This window comes from Bos indicus, chromosome 4 (genome assembly GCF_029378745.1).
Source record: "Bos indicus isolate NIAB-ARS_2022 breed Sahiwal x Tharparkar chromosome 4, NIAB-ARS_B.indTharparkar_mat_pri_1.0, whole genome shotgun sequence".
Taxonomy (NCBI): Eukaryota; Metazoa; Chordata; class Mammalia; order Artiodactyla; family Bovidae; genus Bos; species Bos indicus.
In genome coordinates this window covers 5060956-5086450 of record NC_091763.1, presented here as the reverse complement: position 1 = coordinate 5086450, position 25495 = coordinate 5060956, and the positions used below count along the sequence as shown (strand labels likewise).

General features: G+C 45.0%; 1 protein-coding gene across 5 annotated transcripts in view; it reads right to left on the bottom strand.

The window, feature by feature from the left end:
- Window positions 1-25495, bottom strand: part of COBL (cordon-bleu WH2 repeat protein) — a 305873-nt gene that overhangs the window by 176920 nt on the left and 103458 nt on the right. For 3 of the 5 annotated variants that reach the window (XM_070787412.1, XM_070787415.1, XM_070787413.1), the window contains exons 2-6: window positions 22796-22999; window positions 13449-13659; window positions 10595-10823; window positions 8993-9037; window positions 3684-3781 (exon numbers count right to left, since the gene is read on the bottom strand). In XM_070787412.1, coding sequence (XP_070643513.1) covers window positions 3684-3781; window positions 8993-9037; window positions 10595-10823; window positions 13449-13659; window positions 22796-22999 — 787 coding nt within the window. The remainder of the gene's footprint in view (window positions 1-3683; window positions 3782-8992; window positions 9038-10594; window positions 10824-13448; window positions 13660-22795; window positions 23000-25495) is intronic. The other 2 variants (XM_070787414.1, XM_070787417.1) reach the window with 1 other exon arrangement.

The window sequence follows — 25495 nt, the reverse complement described above, 5'->3', positions numbered from 1 at the left end:
ATGCATATTGTTTTCCTTTAAGCAGATAAGGGAAGAATCACTTGAGCTTTAAATGTCACCATTTTTCCCATTCTGTTCTCAGACATTAGTAGACTATCTGCCATCACAGGATTTTAGAAACCATTTAAAAATGATTTACTCAAAACCTTCCTGTTCTTAATGTAGAAAAATTGAGACTCAGGCTTGTCAGACATGTGCAACGTGTGGGCGATGAGAGCTAGGCTCTGGAAAAATAGGTGAGTCTGAACTTGGGCAGCTTTTAACACCAGGATTCACTGTAAGTGTGTAGCTCAGGATCCTTACCTGTAAAATGGGGTTGATAACTACCTCTTTCACCAGGTTTATAGCAGATTAAAGGAAGCTACTTTTAGCATAGCAGCTCAAACAATAGAAGCAGAGAGAAACAAGGAAGGAAGAAGCTAATGCCCAAAACAACAAATAACCTAGGAAGGTTACAACTGAACAAGAGAAGTTGAGCACAAAACAGAATAAAATAAATGAAAAAGATGAAGTGCATGAGAAAGGAAAACAGTTCTAGTTAGTCCAAGACTGAAGAAACACGGAGTACGACAGAGACAAAACCCCTGGGACCCACAGACCAGGCTTCCTTGTTATCTGGGACACTTTTGCAGAGAATCCTGCCAATCCATCAGGGCAAGACTGTCTGGATGTTTTAGGCTCTTATTCTGCTTAAAGGCATTTCTAGATTTCTTTTCATTGTCTTTGCTGGCAGTTTCATCTCCAGAGAGAATTGTGAGGACCACGCAGGACAGCCCTGCCTGCAGTCCCAGCAAACTGACCTCAGAGCGTCAGGAGCCATGTGCTCAGCCACCAAAAAGAACAAAATCTGCAGCAATGTGGATGGATGCAGAGGTTATCACACCACGTGAAGTATGCCAGACGGAGAAAGACAAATACCATATGATATCACTTTGTGGAATCTAAAATACGATACAAATCAACTTATCTATGAAACAGAAACAGATTCACAGACACCCTATATTCAATATCCTGTGATAAACCACGATGGAAAAGAATATGAAAAAAATATATACGTGTGTAGCTGAATCCCTTTCTTGTACAGCAGACATTAGCACAACATTGTAAACCAACTATGCTTAAAAAATTTTTTTAAAAAGATGTCAGGTATCAGAAACCCAACCTTTATAGAGTGAAGGGAAGTTCACACAGGAAACTGAATTTGTAATTTCAAGGAATTCTGGCAGAAAAGGAAAGGATACGGGAGGCGGAAAGAGGAGGGGGACAGGGGTGGGGTAGGGGGCTCAAAGATCTTAAGTAGAGACACACATGAAGCAGAGATTTTCAAAGGACATGTGGGGTAAACACATATAGTCAGTAATGACAGGGAACCACAAAACCACAATCAAAGCATCAGAGGATCAAGAGCAAAGAGCTAAGTGAAGTAGCTCAGAAAGAGAAATATTGAAATAAGTTGCTCAGTCGTGTCCGATTCTTCGTGACCCCATGGACTATAGCCCACCAGGCTCCTCCATCCATGGAATTTTCTAGGCAAGAGTACTGGAGTGGGTTGCCATTTCCTTCTCCAGGGGATCTTCCCAACCCAGGGATCGAACCCGGGTCTTCCGCATTGCAGGGAGACGCTTTACCGTCTGAGCCACCAGGGAATCGCTATATTGTGCATTAACACATATATATGGAACCTAGAAAAAGGGTACAGATGAACCTATTTGCTGGGCAGGAACCGAGATGCAGAAATGGAGAATGGATGTGTGGACACAGAGTGGGAAGGAGGAGCTGGGACACAGAGAGCATAGCGCTGCCACACACACACTCCCAGGCTTCTCTGGTGGCTCAGCAGCAGACCCACCGCCAAGCAGAAGTGGGTGCGCTTAGGCACTCAGTCGTGTCCCACTTTTTGCCAAACAGATGTAGGTTCAATTCCTGGGCAGGGGAGATCCCCTAGAGGAGACGGCACCCCACTCCAGTATTCTTGATGGGAAAATCACAAGGATAGAGAAGCCTGGTGGGCTACAGTCCAGGGGCTCACAAGAGTCAGACGTGGCTTAGCAACTAAACAACGTGCAAGATAGCTAGCTAGCGGGAAGCTGCTATATAGCACAGGGAGCTCAGCTCGGTGCTCTGTGATTACCCACAAAGCTAAGCTAAGTTACAGTGCTCAGCTAAGTTACCCATTTAGGAGTGCATGGGAGGGAGGGATATATGTATAAATATAGCTGCTTCACTTCTGTTGCACAGCAGAAACTAACACAACGTTGTAAAATCCCAGCCTGCCAATGCAGGAAATGTAAGAGACTTGGGTTCGATCCCTGGGTCCAGAAGATCCCCTGGAGGACGGCATGGCAACCCATTCCAGTATTCTTGCCTGGAGAATCCCATGGACAGAGGAGCCTGGTGGGCTGTGATCCACAGGGTTGCAAAGAGTCAGACATGACTGAAATGACCTAGCAGGCATGCACACATGTAAAACAATACACTCCAATGCTTTTTAAAATCAATGAGCCAGGATTTGGGAGAAACGCCTGAGTTCTCTCTGGCCACAGGCTTCCACCCAATCTGCTCACTAAGCTCTCACCGGTGAACCAAAGCAGACCCAGGATCTAACCCTGGGACTCTGAGCAAGTTTCTTTATTTCTTTGTGCCCCAGCATCCCCACTGGGACCTGGGGTAATGGTTATATTGGCCCCACGGGCTCTGGAAGGTCAAGATACATGGAGGAACAGACACAGAGGTCCACATGATAGGAAGAGAAGGCTCTGGACCAACTTGCGTTCACCCTCCTCACGCCTCCTCTAATGCTCTGCAGATGGTGGACGCTTCCAAACCCAGCTGGTGGGTTAAATGCTAATGTTCCACACAACAGTTCTTTTTCTCATGCCATCTACTAGTGAAAAAATACTTGACACAGCAAAATAAACCTTTTAAACCCAACATAATAGGGTTACAAGCACTTCCTTTCTTTGTAGCTAGAAGGCATATATGACTTGAGAATTTCCAAGATGATTTTTAAGTGTCTTCACTTTTTGTTCTCTGAATTATGACTTCCCTGGTGGTTCAGATGGTAAAGAATTAGCCTGCAATGTGGGAGATCCAGGTTCAATCCATGGGTCGGGAAGATCCCCTGGAGAAGGGGAACATGAACGTGAAGTCGCTCAGTCGTGTCCAACTCTTTGCAACACCATGGACTGTAGCCTACCAGGCTCCTCTGTCCATGGGATTTTCCAGGCAATAGTACTGCAGTGGATTGACATTTCCTTCTCCAAGGGATCTTCCCAACCCAGGGATCGAACCCAGGTCTCCCACATCGTAGACAGACGCTTTACCGTCTGAGCCACCAGGGATCTTTGTGTAAATGTAACCTGTACCACACATTCAGCCATCCATCCATCCAGAGGATGTTTACTTAGCTTCAGCCTCCTGTCAGGACTACGTAGGTACCAGCAGAGAAGGCTCATGGCTTCATGTTCTGTCGGTAAATAGAACACCATCACCCAAGACCACTTAGGAATCAAGTGTAGGGTATGGGCAGGCATTTCAGGGCACACTGACACGATATGGTCCCTTTTCCCTGAAGGGATTAATATGCTTACATATATTAAGAAAAATTCCAAGACAGGCAGAGGACAAACTACTCAAACAACTCTGTACAGAACACAGAATCATATGTGTATGTAATCAATTACCTTATTATTGCTTCTTTTATTAACTTTGAAAAATCCCAGAAATTTTTTCTTCTCTTTGTCTGTCTCATCGTTGCTGAGTGAAGATTTTCTAAAGGTTTCTGAAAAAAATAGAAGTACTAAGTTATTTTCTGCATATGAAACAAGAGATTAAACACTTTAAAAATCTCAACAAATGCTTCTTTGTTTTACTCTACTCTTAGACTTTTATTTCATTCTTATAAGAGAATAAAACCATTAACTATTTCTTTCAAAGCATTTTGAGCCACCTAAAAACCTCCAGCTGGGTTTAAGAAATTACTAAATGTTTTTACAATCTTTGGTATTAAAAAAAAAAAAAAAACAAAGAAATCCCAACGTTCTAGGGCAGTACTGTGCAACAGAAAAATAAAGGGATGATATAGGTAATTTTAGATTCTCTAGTAGTTGCATCAAAAAAGAACCAGATGAAATTAATTTCTATATGTTTTAGTTAACCCGATAGATCTAAAATATTATCATTCTGTCACATAATCCATATAAAAGTATTAATGAGGTTTTGGTATGAAGCCTTCAAAATGCAGTGCGCGTGGCACAGCGTGTCTTGACTTGGACTGGCCGCAAGTCACGTGCCTGCCGACCACACCTGGCTGTGACCATCAGACTGGACAGCACAGCTCTCGTGACTGAGACATCTGTGCAAAACACCTGCTTTACGAATTATGAGAGTGGTGGTCAAGGATGAAGCTATATAAACTACATCAACAGCTCCCCTGCTTGGAGGGCCCACTGGTTTCCAGAACTTGGAGGGACCATGCTGGCTTACCCGGGGACATCTGAGACAGCCACATCGGCCCCCGTATGACCCACATCCCTGGATTTTCCTTCCTGTACATCAACCAGGATGTTTTCCATTTTCATTTCAGGCTCTAGGGGCCCATTTTTCTTCTATTGTGTTCTTTTATTCTTGACTTCTAAATGCTCCATCTTCTCCTTTTCCTGGAGTTTTCTTCATTGGGATTTGTCAAGCTAGAATGGGGATGCTCAGGTTCTAGGCGAGGACACCAGAGCCCAGGCAGGGAGCTGAGGATGGAGGCACGAGCTGTGGTCTCCAGGATGGGGTGGGACCACCTGCAGCAGCGTCCCTGGGGGCCTCGGGCCACAGGAGACACCTACATGGGAGACTCTGGAGTGGGGCCCAGCACTCTGCACTCAAAAAGCACCCTCACCCTGGGTGCATAAATTGTGGCGACCGCACTTGACAGCTACGGGAGCAGCAGGTAAGGGCGCTGCGGTATGGGCATGCTCTGGCCTCAGTACACTCATCTGCAGGTAAGGGTGCTGCGGTGTGGGCGTGCTCTGGCCTCAGTATACTCATCTGCAGACTGAGCCTGGCACACTCAGTGCCACCACGGCCTCTATGACCATTATCCACTGATCTTTTGACACTTTGAAGGCCACTCTAGCCCTTGTCATCAACTCATCTGTTCTTCTCTTCCAAGACACAGATACGGCCAGAGGAGAAGACATTTAGATGATGCAGGAGAATGGAAAAATGAATTACTCCACACCACTGCCAAGTGCCGAGGGACAGGCCACCAGTCCACTGGCGGCATGGGGACTGGACGTCACAAACTCTGCCACCAAAATACCAACCCGAACCAGGTAGACATCAATGAACTGCTCATCTGCTAACCTAGAATCCCATATTCCAACTAGAGAAGGCCGACTTGGAAGTCAGTGCCCCTGTAACATGCATTAACACAATACCATCTTCACCACGAAGCAAAAACCAAGCCCCTGGGTCCCTTCAATCCGTCAGTAGCAAAGGCTCCCATTTTAATCACAAGGGTCAGGCCTCTCAGCTGCATGCAGGTGGCTCCAGCCCAGCCCATCAGCAGCCTCACACCACACGACAACCAAACCAGCAAGGAGACTGGCTTCAGCGGTGAGCATGCATCTCCCCAATACACATGTGCACATGGGGTTCATGGTTAATTGCATCAAACCCTTTGTTAGGCACAGAGCCTATAGTAAAATATTCTGTACTACAGAGTAAAACTGTATGTGAACAAACAACAGTATGCACCAGAATGTGTGTGTTTTATTTTTTAATTGAAGGATACTTGCTTTACAGAATTGTAAATTGCTCTACAGAATTGACAGAAACCAACTAGTTTCTATCAAAGATCAACATGAATCAGTCAAAGGTTTACCCACGTCCCCTCCCACGTGAACTTCCCTCCCACCTCCCTCCCAAGCCCACCTATCTGGGTTGTTTCTAGAACTGACTGCTCTGGGACCGGATGTGCAAAGTGCAGGATATGATACTGCCTGAGAGTTGAGGGAGCAAGAACACATCACATGCACATGGGCTGTTATGCCAACCTCACCACCATAGACCGGGTCAAAATCGAGCCTCTCATTTCTCCCCCTGGACAGGGCAGCGGCGGGTCTCCAGCGTCAGGACGGAGGCTCTGGCTGCTTTAGCACAGCGCTGCCCCTCGGGGCCCAAGAGACTGCAGCCCCCAGCTGTCCAGCTCTGAGCTGAGGCCCAGGCAGACTGTCTAACCTGTGCATCTGGACCGACGGGGCCTCCGGTGGGGTGTGCGACTGGCAGGCACTGGGGGAAGGATGATATGGAGAACAGAGCGGGAGCACCTGGCTCCCCTGACAGTGTTCCCACCAGCCAAAGCTCCACGTGGTACCCAGTCAGGCCTGGAGAAAATACTCATTTACAAGCCTGAACCCATCGCTCTAAATGTATAACAATTTGAGTGTGGAATTTATTTTATTTTGACGTATTCTCATTGACTAAGACTTAAATATGAATATAAGTAGGGGGAGGACATACTTCATCCTCAAAGCACATAATGTTTGGAAACATCAGAATGACTTAGACGGTGATACAGGTGAGCTGAGGGATGCAAAGGGATGGAGCATGCAGCAGGGACCCCTGAGGACTGGCTCATCTGAAACATCCACTCTTCCGGGTGTGGAAACAGAACAGCCGTCAGCAAGGGGAACCAGGTCTGTGCTGCATGAAAACGACACGTTTGTAAGCGCCCATCCTCATCACAGGACGCTGGGTACAGGGTCAAAAAAGAACAGTCGTGATAGCTCTGATCCAGCTTTTCCACGCTTGCAGCTAGATGGTATACCAACATCAAATCACTCAGAACTGATAAAGCCTTCATATATATGAGCTTTCTGTTCAAAACAACTATCTATTCATGGTGCTGCTTTTTTTTTTTAAATTGGACTATAGTTGATTTACAATATTGTGTTAGTTTCAACTGTAAAGCAAAGTGATTCAGTTATACATATACATATGTATCTATAGGCACTTCCCTGGTGGCTCAGATGGTAAAGAGTCTGTCTACAATGTGGGAGACCTGGGTTCGATCCCTGGGTTGAGAAGATCCCCTGGAGAAGGAAATGGCAATCCACTCCAGTACTCTTGCCTGGAAAATTCCATGGACAGAGGAGCCTGGTAGGCTACAGTCCATGGGGTCGCAAAGAGTCAGACACGACTAAGTGACTTCAGAGAGAAACATGTATATATACACACTCTTTTCAGATTGTTTTCCATTATAGGTTATTATAAATATTGAGTATACTTCCCTGTGCTATCCAGTATGTCCTTGCTGTTATTTTATATACAGCAGTGTGTATATGTTAACCCTAAACTCCTAATTTATCCCTCCCCCACTTTCCTCTTTGGTAACTGTAAGTTTATGTTCTATGTTTGTGAGGCTATTTGTGCTTTGTAAATAAGTTCATTTTTATCATATTGTTTTAGGTTTCACATATAAGCAACATCATATGTTTTTCTTTATCTCCCTCACTTCACTGAGTAAGACAATCTCCAGGTTCACCCATGTTGCTGCAAATGGCATTATTTCATTCTTGTTATGGCTGAGTAATATTCCATTGTTACCATACCTTCTTTATCCACTCAAAGGCTAATGAACCTCGGGGTTGTTTCCACGTCTTGGCTACTGTAAATAGTGCTCCTATAAACCCTGGGATGCAAGCATCTTTTTGAATTAAGAGTTTTGTCTTTTCCAGATATAGTTCCAGGAGTGGGACTGTAGGATCATATGGCAATGTTTTTAGTTCTTCAAGGAACCTACAGACTGTTCTCCATAGTGATTGCACCAATTTACTGGGTTGGCCAAAAAGTTCATTTCAATTTTTCCATAAGATGTTATAGAAAAAAACCCAAACGACTTTTTGGCCAATCCAATACATTCCCTCCAACAGTGCAGGAGGGCAGGAGGGCTCCTTTCTCTCCACATCTTCTCCAGCATTTATTATTTATTTACTTATTATTTGTAGACTTTTAACCTATGGCCATTCTGATCAGTTTTGATTTGCATCTCTCTCATAATTACTGCTGCGGAGCATCTTGTCACGTGCCCATTGGCCATCCATATGTCTTCTTTGGAGGGACACCTATGGTGTTTCTTAAGAGAGAGTCCCTCTATTCGTAGCAGTAATCTGCAGGGTATGATGGAGGAGGTAACGGATGAGGAATACGAGGTGTGGCTGAGGCCACAGCACTGTCACTGACACTCGGACTGTGGTTCCAGACCAAAGCTGCGGGACTTTTTGCATTATATTTTTTTTTTACAGAAGTGAAGTCTACTGTTAAACACTTTAACAAACGTGGACAGAAATTTCTGTAAAATATGAACACTCATAATTTTAATGAGCCTCTTAGAGTATGTGTATGTATAGTCCAAAAGGTTTATATAAATCTCAATATATGTGTGTGCATACATATCTATGTACATATGTTCATGCATATGTATATATGTATTATTAAATATAATACATATCTATTTATAATAAATATAATATATAAAGTATATACAATTTATAAGAAATGAATGGAAAATCTGGACTAATCACGTCCATATTTGTCTACGACAGAAAAGGTCAGATTTCACTATCCACACCGCCCCAGTTTCTGCAGTGGGCAGGATGGACCCTGAAGGCAGGCAAGAACAGGTAAGAAGAGTACAGTGCCTCTCGTGCATGGACCGCTTCTGCTCTGCACACAAATTCTGTGTTCATAAAGTGCCCGTTTTCTACAATGACATCCTTCTTTTCTCACCAATCAGAACCACACAGCAAATCCTCACGCAGGGGACATTGCTCTCTTAGCCAACCAGGGAGTCAAGAAACCAAGTCACAGCCCCAGTTCAGTCTGGCCAGACGCCCCCAGAGTGCCACCCTGCCTCCCCTCAAGTCACTCCATGCATCATTGTCCTAGCCCAGAGCCATGCAAGGTGCAGCCTGGCAGGGCAGCACTGGGCTGACGGTACCTCGACAGCTCAGGGAAGGCTCCGATTTCGTTTTGGTCAGAAGAACTGGAAAAGGCAGGCAACAGAGAGTGAAGGCAGGCTTCTCAACCCACAGCAGCACTTGACAAGGCCTGCAGCTATCCGTGCCCCAAAGGAAAAGGCCAAATGCAAAGCAGGCCTTTTCAGGCAGGCCCACATCACTGACCTTGATCCCCTAGAATCCTGCCACTGTCTGGCTGTTAAACACCATCCTGGAAGCAGGTGGCAGCAAAGCCTCTGTTTTCTCCAGTTGCCACCACTAGGATTTCCAGGGCAGAGCAGGCCTTGCCTGGGACACATCTCCTGCCTGCGGCCTTCACCCTTCCCCAGGCAGCTGCTGGCTGGGAGGTGGTGAAACCCCAGAGGAGCAAAGGAAAGGGCTCCTCATGGAGAGGAATATTCTCTTCTCTACTCAGATACCTGACTGCCAGGAGGATGGGAGGGAAGCATATGGCAGGGATGCTAATCAAATATTTCACAGCCCACAGGACACACTATGGTGTAGACGAACGAGATGTTGGCCCCAGGAGCAGCACACCCCCAAAGCCAGGTGATGCTCCTTTATTTTCTGGGAAGGCTGCCAGGGTCGTAGGGCGAGGGTCCCTGGGAGGGTGCCCAAGGCAGAGAAGAGGGAGATTTGGGGCCGGGGCAGCTATTTCTCCTGGTACAGCAGTGTGTCCTGTCCCACGTGGGTATCGGAAGAGGGAGCTTGGGAATTGGGGGAGTTTCCCCTCTTGCTGCCTCACACACGTTCCCAGAAGACCACAGTCTCACTGGGCCCACTCCTTAATGCAGAGATTGGTTTTATATGCTTTTCCCAGGTATTACGTTCTACATCTCCCAAGATGGGCTTCCCTGGTGGCTCAGATGGTAAAGAACCTGCTTACAATATAGGAGATCTGGGTTTGATCCCTGGGTTGGGAGGATCCACTAGAGAAGGGAACGGCTACCCACTCCAATATTTTTGCCTGGAAAATTCCACGGACAGAGGAGCCTGAAGGGCTACAGTCCATGGGGTTGCAGAGTTGGACACGCCTGAAGTGACTGAGTGAGTGAGTGAGAAGGAATTTTGCGACTGGTCTCGACCACGAGCTATGTTTGAGACCTGGGAGTACTTAATGACAACTGAAAAGGAAGTCCAGGAGAAGGTGGTTCACCTCCTGTGGTTTCTGAGAAGTTCTTTCAGAGCAAAATCCCTAGTGTTCTCATTTTTCCCCTTTACATATTTCATGGAAGCTCACAGGAGACAAGCGGTAATGGGTATGCTCACTACTGGAGGAAATGGAGAAGGAAGAATACTGGAGAAGCTACTCCAGAAGCCACTCCTGGAGAATCCCATGGACAGAGGAGCCTTCTGAGCCACAGGCCATAGGGTCGCAAAGAGTCAGACACGACCAAAGCGACTGAGCACGCACTACTTGGGGGAAGAGGTATAATTACAATCTGTGTATTTTACTTCCCACCCACTCCCGCTCTGGTTTGGACACAATTGGAGATGCCTGCAAACGTGCGTCCCCATCGCTCTGCGTGAGGGCACACAGGCAGAGTCAGTGGCACCGCATCAAAGACCCAAGGTGGCCTCACCTCTCTTGTTGTCCCAGGCATACAACTCCTTTATCCCCAGCTCGTTCAGGGACTTGGAAAGCTCCAGCTCCTCACCAGCCACATTGTCCCTGAGGAGTACCACGTGCTCTGGGCTGACCTCACACTTGGCGCAGATGACCGGGAGGATGCTCTGCAGGGGCACCTCGGGGCTCACACGCACCACCGCCTTCTGCGTGCGCAGGTAATTCACCACTAGGCGCACCGTTTTCTGGAAAACACAGCAGGCAGAATTCCATAAGCACATCTTCCCACAGCTCTGTTTACACTACAATGGAGCAGGGCAATATGTCCTTTGGACCAAGTTCTTCCAAAAGTCACTGGTTGTGGGGGGAAACAGCAGATTGAATAGGGAACGGTAAATGTCTAGAACAATAAATTGACCTTCCCGTCTCTTTTCTAATGAACAAACTTAGTGAGAGGGGGAAATGGTCAGCAGCGAGGACCCCAATTTGGAATCTAACACATACGTTGTCTTTCAAGGATTCTAAACAGACCTGAGCACAAGGCACTAATATATTCTCTAGAGGGAAATACTTTGGATCTATGGTGAACAATCCAAGATAAGGAAAGAAACATCACAAAACATCAAATTTTTGTTAAAGAAGCTAAAATGCCCAGATAAATATATTCATATCTAGTATCACGTTGATACATGAATTAATATTCATATATAGAGAGTACACACATACATTTAAGCTAGACAAATATATAGGCTCAGATGGTAAAGAATCTGCCTACAATGCAGGAGACCTGGGTTTGACCCCTGGGTTGGGAAGATCCTCTGGAGAAAGGAATACCTACCCACTCTAGTATTCTTGCCTGGAGAATTCCATGGACAGAGAAACCTGGAGTGTTACAGTCTATGGGGTTGCAATATCAAGTTTTCATTTAAGAAGCTAAAATACTCACATAAATATATTCATATATATTATGTTAATATATAAATCAATTTTCATAAATATGCACTGTACACATATATTTAAGCTAGAAAAATAGAGACATGTAAATATAATAGGCATATAATAATATTGATAGATATTATAATCAGAAAGAAAAAAATCAATTTGATTAAAGCTGATCGTAAACGTCTACAGATCGAGTGGCCCATCGAAAGCTGTAGTAGGCTGAGGTTCATGCAGTCAGCTTCTGTTTGGTCTTTACTGGTCACCACATTGTTCTAAGATCCTGAAGAGTACAGACTGAATGACATAGGTCGCACACTCCCTTCCAATCCGAGGCCAGGGTTTAACGAATTTTAGAAGGAAAGATGGAACCATGAATCTTTTCCATGCTTCTCAACTTGAACTCCTATATAACCCCGGGCTCACCTGCCCCTGGAATTTGCAGCTAGGGTTCAGGAAGGTAAGAAAAGCCACAGAATATAAAAGGAATTTCCTTGGACATTGATTTTAATTGAAGAATTAGGGGAAACTCAGAAGAAGCGTGTGTGTGCGTACCTGCTCAATTGTGTCCAACTCTGCAACCCCATGGACTGTAGCCCACCAGGCTCCTCTGTCAGTGGAATTTTCCAGGCAAGAACACTGGAGCGGGTTGCCATTTCCTTCTCTGGGGGATCTTCCCCACCCAAGGATTGAGTCTGAGTCTCCTGTGTCTCCTGCATTGGCAGGTAGATTCTTTGCCACTGAGCCACCTAGATATGGCACCAATTAAAAGTTATTAATTATCTAAACCTAGAGGACATCGGAGAAGGCAATGGCACCCCACTCCAGTGCTCTTGCCTGGAAAATCCCATGGACGGAGGAGCCTGGTATGCTGCAGTCCATGGGGTTGCTAGGAGTCGGACACGACTGAGCGACTTCACTTTCACTTTTCACTTTCATGCATTGGAGAAGGAAATGGCAACCCACTCCAGTGTTCTTGCCTGGAGAATCCCAGGGACGGGAGAGCCTGGTGGGCTGCCGTCTATGGGGTAGCACAGAGTCAGACACAACTGAAGTGACTTAGCAGCAGCAGCAGCAGCAGCAGAGGACATGACCTGTTAGCCAAAGTATCGTGTTTAAAAATAAGGAAATTTAGGAGATAGTTTAATAATCTAAAAGAATGAAATAGCATTGCTTTTCATTGGAGATAAAGGATAAAAGCCTTATTAAAAAGTACCGTAAGCAGATGAAGTTATTTTTAATCAATATGCAAAAGCCTGAAACCTATGCATAAAATATTCTCCAAGGACAAGGAGTAAGTATTTCTAACATCAATTTTTCAAATGGGAATCCCCTTCTATTTCATTTCTCAGAGAAGATCTTGGAATCTTCCACATATTCCAATCTCTGCCATGGACAGGAAGGCCTCCAGAACTCTACTGGAACTTTTAGGACTAGTCCAGTAGGGTAGTCATTGGCTATTTGTGTTATTTCAATTAAATTTAAGAAATGCAAAGTTCAGTTTTTCGATCACACTGGCTGCATTTCATATGCTCAGCAGCTATGTGTAATCGGGGGCTGTTGGCTTACAGGGAGCAGAGTTATAGACCATTTCTATCTTTGCAGAAAGCCCCTGATTAAAAGATGGAAAGAAAGCTTTCCATCTTTGCAGAAAGCATTGATGCATGACTCTGCTCTAGAGTGGGTCCTTTTTTTGACATCTAAAGGAGCAGTGTTACACAATGCGCATTATTCAAAGCTGTGAACTTAGGTCTCCTAAAACTCAGTTTAGGGCCTAACTTTGCCTACCATGAAAGTGGAAACCTCAACCATGGCATGTGTAATTTAGACAGGAGAGACCCCAGTGGCCCCCTCCGCTACACCTGCAGTACCCTGGCTCCCAGGGAACTGCACACATCCTTATATGACACACGGACTCCCGTGCTACTGACCTCAGGCACCTTAGGGGGAACAGGCTTAACTTTCGCTTCAGGAACTTTTTCTTTCAGAAATACGGTGTGCACATTCAAGGTCCCAACTAAAGTATTTGGCTTAAAATTCAAAGGCTGTTGGGTTTCTGAAGACCGGATCTCCAGGGCATGGTTGGAGGGATTCAGGTGGTTCTGAAGGCAAAGTTCAACCAGTAGGTCCATCATCGCATGGCTGGAAGAGAGAAACAAACCATGGTCAGGGGGAATGTTTGCACTCTCCCTTCTGCTGGTTGAGAGAGGTCAGGACTAATGCACCAGCGGGTAGAGGAGCAAACTGGTCATCCTTATGAAGAAAGAAAACAGCCGCTGGTTATTTCCTCATTCATGACTCTACAGAGATATCTTAATACATTCAACACTAAGAAACCACAGTACTGAAAACACCATCAAAATAAGAACAGCTGGGAAAATAGTTGCATTTCTAGGCAAGCTCATGAGTATGTTGACCTCAATCCTGTAAGATCAGCACAGATAATATTAACTTCTGGGCACAAGATATAAAATTTTCATTCTTTGCAAATATAGTGTATCTTAAACAGCAAAATTTTAAGTTGAAGGCGACAATGGCTTTCTTTATAGCTAGAAACTATGCTTTTTAAAGACAAAGAAAATGAAAATTACGTTATTGAAATGTCAAAAACTTTTATGTCTCCTACCACAGATCATTATTTACTAAGGGAGCTAAAAAAGAGTGGATTGTCCCAAAGAATGGAAAATTTCATTTCCATCATTCATATTAAGCTGGCAGAATGCTTTTATATTTCAAGCTGACCTCTCTTTTCCTACACATTTCCTGAGCAGTGGGGCATAATCCCCTGACAAAAGTGTAGGTCTTGTCTTCTGATCTATTTCTTAACCAGGAATTGGCATAGCAATTATTTCAGGTCATAGTGGAGCTTTCCAGGCGTCTGGCACACAGGGTGTGCAGACTGGGGACTCGCGTACACCTGTGAAGGCACAGGCTGGCCACCATCTGGTCGGCACGCACCATGAGGGCTATGGCGCTGAACGCTGACACCACAGGCAAAGCTTCAAGGCACCCCATTTCCCATTCACTCACCAAAAATATCAATAATGTTCTTGCTGACACGAAACATCTAACAGCCATCTCCATGACAACACTTACTCCCAGCTACTATCCAGGAGGTAGTTAGGTGACAGCCTATGTTCTAGCCAGGAGACCCTGGAGTCACACCTAGGAGACTCAGTGCCCCTGGCTCCCAGGACTCTGAAAGGGCACTTGGTGGGGCCAGGGCAGCACGGACCCTCACAAGGGCCATGAAGGTGGGCATGCTGGCTAATGATGAGTGTGCGCTGGGATTCCCTTAGCCTCGGAAAAAAAAAAATCATCATTTTCTCATAAGCTTAATACATCAAAACAGGAAGCGACATCACCAAAGACTTCAAGACACTGAAGTCCATGAAAAAGAGACTTCCACTGAAAAGTCAGCATAGAAAAGAGAGTTCTAAGGATGCTATAATAATGACCTATTATTGTTGCCATATTCTCTGCAGATGGCACTGCTCCCTCTCATTCTCGTCATCCTGGCGGCTGGGGATCACTCTCCCCTGGCTTCCATGAGGGACGTGGAGGCGGGGTTGGCACCCTGGTCCCATAAGATGCCGACTGTCACTCCACCTCTCTAAGCTACACCCACAGTCGGCCGTGATGCCGTGCTTAGTTGCTCAGTCGAGTCCGACTCTTTGCAACCCATGGCCTGTAGCCTGCCAGGCTTCTCTGTCCATGGAATTCTTCAGGCAAGAATACTGGATTAGGTAGCCATTCCCTTCTTCAGGGCATCTTCCTGACCCAGGGATCGAACCCAGGTCTCCAGCACTGCAGGCTGATTCTTTACCATCCAAGTCACCAGGAAAGCCCACATCCATGGTCTACGCCACCAAATAAACCAATATGGGCAAATTCTCAAACAAAAGGTTGAATTAATCTTAGATGATAAACCACAAAGAATACCAAAGTGACTAATGTAACCTTCTGTTCTTCGAATCCACTAATTGGTAACATGTTTGAAAGATCGAATTTGACCTGAAAGGGTGCAGACCCTCTCTGGGGCTTTTCCATCACAGAATGAACTCTTCTAGTACTAGCAGAATCTGGGATGTATCCTGGCATGTGCTAGCAGGAGAGTGGTGTAGTATTCGGTTCTGTCTGGATAAAGAGTTGGGTGCCCCCATCTCTACCAGTGGACTGGCTCTCCTCTACTGATCCTGGTCCTGATCAGTGGGTCAGGACCCACCCAGCTGCTCTTGCTCTTCTGTCATCCTTGATGACGAAGCTGCAGGGGTGTTGTGAACACTTTAGGGTGGAAGCAATTCTCAACAAAACGCCTGTGGGGGAGGGGAGGGGAGGGATTCCCAAGCAGAAAATTTTATGTGCTGGAGATCTGTTTCCTCAAATTTATCATTCAATTTGGTGAAGGGGGAAGCAAAAAAAAAAAAAAAAAGAAAGACCACAATAATAAGATTCAGCACCATCACACCCTGTCCATGGCATGTGCTGAAATTGGGAGCACAGGGCCCATTACTGACTCAACTGGACCAGCCAAGGGTCACAGCGTTGCTTCCGAGGGCTGGGACTCAGGCCAGGCCAGAGGGTTTTTGCAGGAAAGTGGGGAGGTTTGGGGTGCGAGAGGCGCTCAGACGTGGGAGATCCCTCTGGCCTGCAGGCCTCTTCCTGTGGCTCTCGGACAGACATGGCAGCCTAATGCAGACTTATCTGGGTCGCATTTAAGGAGCTGGATACACAGTACAGGGGTGAACACGAGCACACGGGTCCAAAAGCATCAGTTCCTCTCTTGTTTCCTGGAGGGCCTCCCACTCAGGTGATTCCTCCCCAGGCTCATGTAAAGCGTGATCTGAGTTACCACTTTCTACCCCACACTTTTCTGGACAGTGTCCTCAGAAAATGGGGTGGCTGTTGTGCACCGTGAAAGTGGCTGTCAACTGGCATTTAAAGTCCCCAAGCTCCAAACGGCTAGCCAGGACTTTCAGGGTCTCTGGTGCTCCTGGAGAAGACTCTAGGAAGGAAGAGGGCACCACAGCACCCAGCAACTAGGGGTGCATTCTGGTTGGGTTCCAATCATGAAAACTTGTGTTTTTCTTAACCGCAACCTCAATGTCACTAACCTCTCTCTTGGAGGTCACGTGCCGTGAGAATCTAAAGCTTCCTGAGTCCAGGTCACATGGGGGCAGGCTGCTTTCTGTTTCTCACTCAGTAGTTGGCTCAACCAGCCCACTTGGGGCCCTGGGACACAGCCCAGAAATCTTTAAAGTTCCCTGTCAGTGTTTGTTTTTTAAAGGGCATGTGATCTGGGGGAGAATGGATACATGTATATGTATGACTGAGTCCCTTTACTGCCCACCTGAAACTGTCACCACATTGTTAACTGGCTATACTTCTTTAAAAAAATACTTGTGAAGTTTGCATGCTACCTTTAACGCACAAACTATTGTTTCCTACATGTAAGTTACATTTATGCTCTGATGCACCAGCTTTCTCTTGACCTGCCCAGCACTGGAGTGGAACTGTGTGCTCCCAGTGGCACATGTGTTAGTGGCACGTGGAGCCACAGGATGGCCAGGCCAGGAGACTCCTGGAACCTGGCTGGCCCTTGAGTCCAGGTCCACTCATCTTCCCTTCTCAATCCAGGTTCCAGCAACACTAAACTTTCCCCTTCTTACACAAACTAGTCCTTTTGCAAATGCTATTTATTTCCTTCTGTTTGCTGGGATGTCCTCTTCCCAGTGTTTCATGAAGCTAAGAGTTCAATAATGAATAAACGGTCATTTTCATTTTTTCAGTCTGTTTGGATCCCAGTCTGTTCAGTCTCCTACAAAAGGAGACTATCTCCTAGGATGATTGGTTTAGCACCAAGTCTAAAACAGTAACAGCATCTTCTGTGAAAGATTAAATCATGGGTTCAGTAAAGAATATCCCCACCTTTTCACAGGGTAAGCATGGAGTTGAGAGTTTATGATCAGCCCCCCAGGGTATTTTCTTGTAGGAAAGATTCTCATAAAGAAACTTAGTAGTAATTGGAAACTCTTAAGGACATTCTGCATCAACAGAAAGATTGCGCTTTTTTTTAACTTCTCTTAGATTTAGCTCAAACAAGCAATGACTTAATAAGGCAGAAACATTTGGGAGGTAGTCACTAAAAATTGTGAATTAGGACCAGGATAATCAAATGTATTATATATTCAATAAGATTCACCTCCCATTAATGTCACATAAGGGTTTACATCCCAGGAACTTTCTCCAGGAGGATTTTTAAGGCAATGAAGGTACTCCGTATCATACTGTAATTGTGGACACATCATGATACATTTGTCCAGACCCACAGAATGTACAGCATGGAGCGTGAACCCTGGTGTAAACTGTGGACTTCAGGGGAAATGATGTGTGTGTGTGCTGGTTCATCAGATAGAAGAGATGTGCCATTCTGGTGAGAGATGTGACGGCGGGGGAAGTCGGGTATATACAGGGGTGTGTGAGAAATATCACTGCCTTCCTCCCAATTTTGCTGTGAACTTAAAACTGCTCTGAAAAATAAAGTCTTTTTAAAAAAGCGTATTCTTTAAGTAAAAATGTAAATCAAACTAAACCAAACCTGACTGTTAGCCTGTTATATAGAAAATGTTCCTCTGGCAGAGTCCCCTGTGCCAAAACTGCCCTTCCCAGCTTCATCCCTTCATGTCCTGGTGCTGAAGAGAAGCCAGCTCCCTTCCTTTCTCTGTGGGGGGCATGGCCTGCGCCTTGACGGGCAAGTCAAGGAGGGAAGACCAGCGCTGGCTCGATCCCCTTCCCCTTCACCTGGGAGCAGGTGAGCTCTCTCCAGAAGAGGCACTGAGGACCATACCTATTCCACGGGGGTCTTGTGCTGTTGACAAGGCCTGGGACCTGCAAATCCATGCCGAGTTGTAAACTCGGTTATTACAAAAGGGGTCTGACAGCCTGCAGCAGCAGAATCGCAGCTCTGAGCACCGAGAGAGGTTTTCTGTGCTCTGAGAAGAGAATGCTGCCTTCTCCTGTCCCAGGCCCCTGGGGCATGCATGCCAACTGGACAGAAGTTAACTGACCACATCAGGATGACGCAGCCCTGACATGTGAACACTTGACACCATTTATGAAACACCCTTTTTGCCTAAGGGCACTGTCCCTTCAAAGACCTTCTCTCTACTTGTCCTCCGGTTAGAGTGATGGGACCAGCATTCTCCTAGCAGGGACCCTGAGCAGTGCTGACAGCACCCTTCCTAAAAGAGTACCTACCAGAGCATCTTCCTTAAGAAAGTTCCAGAACACCCGTTCCCATGTCTCACCTAAGAACAGACTGGGACCTCTGCTTTTAAATCCAACCCATGGTGGATTCATGTTGATGTATGGCAAAACCAATACAATATTGTAAAGAAATTAGCCTCTAATTAAAATAAATAAATTTAAATTAAAAAAAATAAATCCAAGGGAAACTTTAAAAAAAGACAAAGAAAAATCACTGCCATATGCAGAATATACCAGACTTCATGTACTAATGTGCTTTCCTTGTGAAAATCTTCCATGTTTGGAAATAGTATGGTTAAGGTACTAACTGTAAATTATAAATAACTTGCTTATCCTGCAAAAAGGTGGGCATGTTCTCTGATAAAATGAAGAGAGAAATCACACTGATAAATAGCTAGGTGATCTGGTTTCAGCGAGGGTCAGGATGTGACTTTGGCCCACTCTTATATTATTAAAGAGCAGGAAACATAAAACCAATTCCTGCAGCAAGAAGCTGCCGCGTCCGCAAGTTACAAGCTGCTCAAGGAGCCCACAGGCTGCTGCAAGAAACCTGGGGAAGGGATAAGTATCTACTACTCTGAAAAGAGGAATCTATTTTAATACTTAATCTCTATGGCTGAACCTGCTCTCATAGCTGCATTGCAAAATGGCACCGTGATAACTTCTACTTTGGAAGAAAATGAAAACTAAAGATAAAACTGGAGGAATATGTTCAGTTTGAAAACATTTTTCAAAATAATGTTTTTAGTTTTCAAGCAGATATTCTATCTCTCCTTGCGCATTTATAAAACCAGACCTGTGTGTAATGTAAGATAGGATCTGCGGGTCCATTTTCTTTAAAAAAAAAAAAATGTAACTAGACTGATGGAAGTCATGGTTTCACACATGTACACTTATTCACAAACTCATTAACTCGTACACATTCAATGTGGCAGCTTTTATAGGTTAATCATACTTCAATACAGTGATTTGCTAAAACATAACTAGAAATTGAGCCCAAATATTAATATAATAATAGTGAGTAAACCGTAATACATTCATTGATAAAATTAAGTTCAGTTCAGTTGCTCAGTTGTGTCCGACTCTTTGGGACCCCCTGGACTGCAGCATACCAGGCCTCCCTGACCATCACCAACTCCCAGAATTTACTCAAACTCATGTCCATTGAGTCGGTGATGGCATCCAACCATCTCATCCTCTGTCATCCCCTTCTCCTCCCGCATTCAATCTTTCCCAGCATCAGGGTCTTTTCAAATGAATCAGTTTTTTGCATCAGGTGGCCAAAGTATTGAAGTTTCATCTTCAACATCAGTCCTTCCAATGAATATTCAGGACTGATTTCTTTTAGGATTGTATCTCCTTGCAGCCCAAGAGACTCACAAGAGTCTTCTCCAACACCACAGTTCAAAAGCATCAATTCTTTGGCACTCAGCTTTCTATGCTTCAACTCTCACATCCATACATGACCACTGGAAAAACCATAGCCTTGACTAGATGGATCTTTGTTGGCAAAGTAATGTCTCTGCTTTTTAATATGGTACCTAGATTGGTCATAACTTTCCTTCCAAGGAGAAAGTGTCTTTTAATTTCATGGCTGCAGTCACCACCTGCAGTGATTTTGGAGCCCCAAAAAAGAAAGTCTATCACTGTTTCTACTGTTTCCCCATCTATTTGCCATGAAGTGATGGAACCAGATACCATGATCTTAGTTTTCTGAATGTTGAGCTTTAAACCAGCTTTTTCAATCTCCTCTTTCACTTTCATCAAGAGGCTCTTTAGCTCTTCTTTGCTTTCTGCCATAAGGGTGGTGTTATCTGCATATCTGAGGTTATTGAGATTTCTCCTGGCAATCTTGATTCCAGCTTGTGCTTCCTCCAGCCCAGAGTTTCTCATGATGTACTCTGCATAGAAGTTAAATAAGCAGGGTGACAATATACAGCCTTGACGTACTCCTTTTCCTATTTGGAACCAGTCTGTTGTTCCATGTCCAGTTCTAACTGTTGCTTCCTGACCTGCATATAGGTTTCTCAAGAGGCAGGTCAGGTGGTCTGGTATTCCCATCTCTTTCAGAATTTTCCACAGTTTATTGTGATCCACACAGTCAAAGGCTTTGGCATAGTCAATAAAGCAGAAATAGATGTTTTTCTGGAACTCTCTTGCTTTTTCTATAATCTAACGGATCTTGGCAACTTGATCTCTGTTTCCTCTGCCTTTTCTAAAATCAACTTGAACATCTGAAAGTTCACGGTTCATGTACTGCTGAAGCCTGGCTCACATGCACCTAACCCTATGATAATATGGCCTGCTTCCCAAGTTTCAGTGAGAAAAGTCCACTTAGGACAGAGGTCACTCTGTAAAAGAAGAAACACAGACACTCCAGAAACCTGTGCATTTCTGGCATGACCCTACCCACAGGAACTCCTCCCTTCTATGGATGCTGGGCCACAGGAATCCAATGTGGGTCTTAACTTCTGGCTCCGGGGCCCCTCTGCTGGGAGGCAGCCACAAGGAGGCCCCCGCAGAGGAGCATGTCCTAGTGTTCCCCAATAGTATCACTTTGAAAAGCTGTTTTGCATCACCTCCTAGAGGTAAAGACGTTGTATCCTAGGAAAATATTAAGGCCAGGAGCAATGTTCCTCAAATTTTTGTGTACACGGTGCATAAAATAATTTTAAAAACCTGTGAACCCCTTTGCTCCAGTAAATCATTACCTGAAATTTCCTTTATAAAACTAAAGCAGTTGCAAAGGATGCAATTTTAAGTAGAATCAGAATATTTTAACATAAAACTGTTATATCACTCTTTTCAATGTATCGATGAGAATAAAAACACCCAGAGTGATGTGGTTATCCGTTATCCATTTTTAAAATTCTCGAGAAAACGATTTTTGAAGATTTAAATATTTTACATAATTTCTTACCTCCCTTGGTCTCCTAGAAATGCAGGTCCCATTCACTCTTGTTTCAGAATCATACAAAAATATTTTTGTGCTTGAATGTCTTTATAATTGATCACTCTATAATATTCTACATAATAAAGTGTATAAACATTTAGATAGAATTGTTTCCTGTGACTTTGTTAAATTTTTAAATTACAGATTGAGCTAATAACAGTAGTACAAAAATGATTAAACAATGTGATTATGATCCATTTTGATAAATATCAAACATCATATCAGAATTCTATTAGCATTGCTCAGTCGCTTCAGTTGTGTCCGACTCTGTGCGACCCCACAGACAGCAGCCCACAAGGCTCCCCCATCCCTGGGATTCTCCAGGCAAGAACACTGGAGTGGGTTGCCATTTCCTTCTCCAATGCATGAAAGTGAAAAGTGAAAGTGAAGTTGCTGAGTCTTGTCCGACTCTTAGCGACCCCGTGGATTGCGGCCCACCAGGCTCCTGCATCTATGGGATTTTCCAGGCAAGAGTGCTGGAGTGGGGTGCCATTGCCTTCTCCAACCCTAACCCTAACCATAACCCTAATTTAGCTTGGGTGGTGGGTGTGACCTTGGCTACAGGCACCTTGACAGGCAGATCAGCTCTCAGTAAGGATTCAGGTGGAAATCGAGGGTTTGGAAATTGATTCCCGTCAATGTCAACTCCATGCGTCCGGCTGTATCCCTTCATGTAAGCTTGTACTGTTTTCATCTGGAACGTTGCTAAGTGGTTGCAGTCACACCTCTGACAGTCAGTCTGTAAGTGGATCTGAGGATGGTCCCTCAGGGGTTGTCCCCAGCTGTGCTATGTCAGGGCCTGCGGGGCTGGCCCTGCCCCAGGTGGCAGTCACCTACCTGGAGTCGGCTTGTAGGCCTGAGACCTCCCTCCTTTCTGAGCCCACCTCCAACAGGAGTGAGCTGTGCAGCTCCCAGGATCAGGGTGAGTGTGCTGAGCTCGCTGGCACCCAGCCGGGAGGGTGAGACCCTGCAGGTTGTTCCTAGGCCCAGATTTACACCCCGAGGCCTTGCACACTGCACTGTGGCACCTCCCCCCACTGGCCCTGGCCGGACCCTCACCTCCCGTTGACCACACTTCTCTTCTCCAGCCCGCTGGGCAGCACGACGGTCATGGCCACCACCCCGTCGTCCAGCGAATGCTTTCTGCTGAGCTGGTTCTGTGGGGGCCCGGGGGATGCTCTGCGAGGAGATCTCTGTCCACTGTGCAAGTTGGGGGTGGCAGGCTTCCCAGGAGGCGGGGGAGCGCGAGCCTTCATCTTCCTCCTGGAAAGGCGGCAAGAGGAAGGATGAGTTAGGTGGCAGCTTCCGACCTGAAGTCAACAAAGCTGTTGACAGCCAGCAGTTTCTAAGGACCCTTCCCCCTCATCGTTCATTCTTGCAATTATTTAGGGCCTTCTGGGTCACAGGAACTTTTAAAAATCAGTATATTACAACAAGGACCTACTGTAGAGCACAGGGAACTGTGTTCAATATCTTGTAATAACCTAAAGCCAAAATAATCTGAAAAAGAAAACATGTGTGTATGTATAACTTAATCACTTTGCTGGGCACCTGAAACATTGTAAATCAAATATACTTCAATAAAAAAATCAATATATTGCCACTCTTCAACACTAAGAGAAAATGGACAACTAAGCAGAGTGGAGAGCACGTTTTTATAATTGAAGTAGAGTTGGTTTACAGTGCTGTGTTAATTTCAGCTGTACCAGCAAAGCGAGGCTCAGTCATACATGGAATGCATTCGTTTTCGTCTTCTTTTCCATTATTCAACAGGATGTTGAATATAGTTCCGTGTTACACAATAGTTATCCATTCTACACATAAAAGCTTACATATCTGCTAGTGCTGACCACCCACTCCATCCTTCCCCCTTCCTCCTCCCCCTTGGCAGATACCAGTCTGTTCCCTATGGAGAATTCATTTTGAAAGTACATATTCCTGGAAAGAAACAGCCTAAAGCGTGTTCCCCTCTTGGGATGGGTTGGTGTGGAAGAATCTGTTTGGACCAGTCCTTTCTGAACCATTGAGTGGGTCACAAATTCCAGCTAATTAAGGGGGCTTCCCAGCTGGTCTATGTCACTCTAGCTGAAATCGCTGACCCAGCTCTGGATCCATGATTAGCTGAAGATCTGGAATCTATGAGTCCGTGATACTGAGAATGTGATGGGACTACGTTAAGATGAACGAAATTATCCAGAAAATCCACCAGACTGACACCCACAGGCACGGGCACTGTGGACAGAGGTGGCAGTTTTGAGGCAGGGGCTTTGATGATGTTTTAACACCCTCATCCTCTGTCGTCCCCTTCTCCTTCTGCCCTCAATCTTTCCCAGCATCAGGGTCTTTTCCAATGAGTCAGTTCTTTGCATCAGGTGGCCAAAGTATTGGAGTTTCAGCTTCAACATCAGTCCTTCCCATGAACACCCAGGGCCTTGTCCCAACCACCTCGCTCTTCTCCCATCTGCCCTCCTCCAGACTCCAGATGGAGGAGCCATGAAGAGGCTATGTGAGCCCTCAGTGATTAACTTCTGCACAGCAATGTGCCGGGGCATTCTGTCTCAAAGCACCAGACATCAGAATTCCATTTCTAGATATTTATCCTAAAGAAACATTCCCACAAGAATGCATTGTGGGAGGTTCAAAGATGCTCAGTACAATTTACAAAGGCAAACAAATATAAGATATTCTAACCGCAGGTCAAAAAGAGGGAATTTCAATAAATGACAGTATAAAAACAATGTTATACTGGTATTGCTTAAATATACTTTACTTTTAATTTTATTTTACATTGGGCTGTAGCTGGTTTATAATGTGCTTCAGGTACAGCCAAGTGTTTCAGTCATACGTACGTATGTTCTTTTTTCATTTTAGGTTATTAAGAAGAACGAACACTGCTATATAACACAGGGAGCCCATCCTGGGGTTCTGTGACAACTAGAGGGTGGGATAGGGCAGAGGCTGGAGGGAGGCTCAAGAGGGAGGGCATGTATCTATATCTATATCTATTAGTTGTGGCTGATTCATGTTGTGCAGCAGAAACCAACAGAACATTGTAAAGCAATTGTGTGTGTGTATCCTCAGTCACTTCAGTCACGTCCGACTCTTTGTGACCCCATGGACTGTAGCCTGCCAGGCTCCTCTGTCCATGAGATTTTCCCAGCAAGAATACTGAAGTGGGTTGCCAGACCCTCCTTCAGGAGATCTTCCTCATCCAGGGTTTGAACCCATGTCTCCTGTGTTGCAAGCAGATTCTTTACTGCTGAGCCCCTGGGGAAGCTCACAAAGCAATTATCCTCCAATTAAAAAGAATACTGTCCAAATGACTATACTATCTACAGATTCAATGCAGGCAATCTACATATTTAATGCAATTCTTATCAAATTGCTAGTGGCATTTTCCACAGAACTAGAACAATAAATTTTAAAATTTGTTTGGGGATGCAAAAGACCATGAATAGCCAAAGCAATTTTGAGAAAGATAAACAAGAGCTTGAGGAATCAGGCTTCCTGACTTTAGGCTATACTGCAAAGCTACAATAAACAAAACAGGGGAGGGAGGAGGGAGGAGGGTTCAGGATGGGGAACACAGGTATACCTATGGCAGATTCATTTCGATATTTGGCAAAACTAATACAATATTGTAAAGTTTAAAAATAAAATATAATTAAAAAAAATAAATAAACAAAACAATATGGTACTGGCACAAAAACAGAATTCTAGATCAGTGGTACAGGACAGAAAGCCCAGAAATGAACCCAC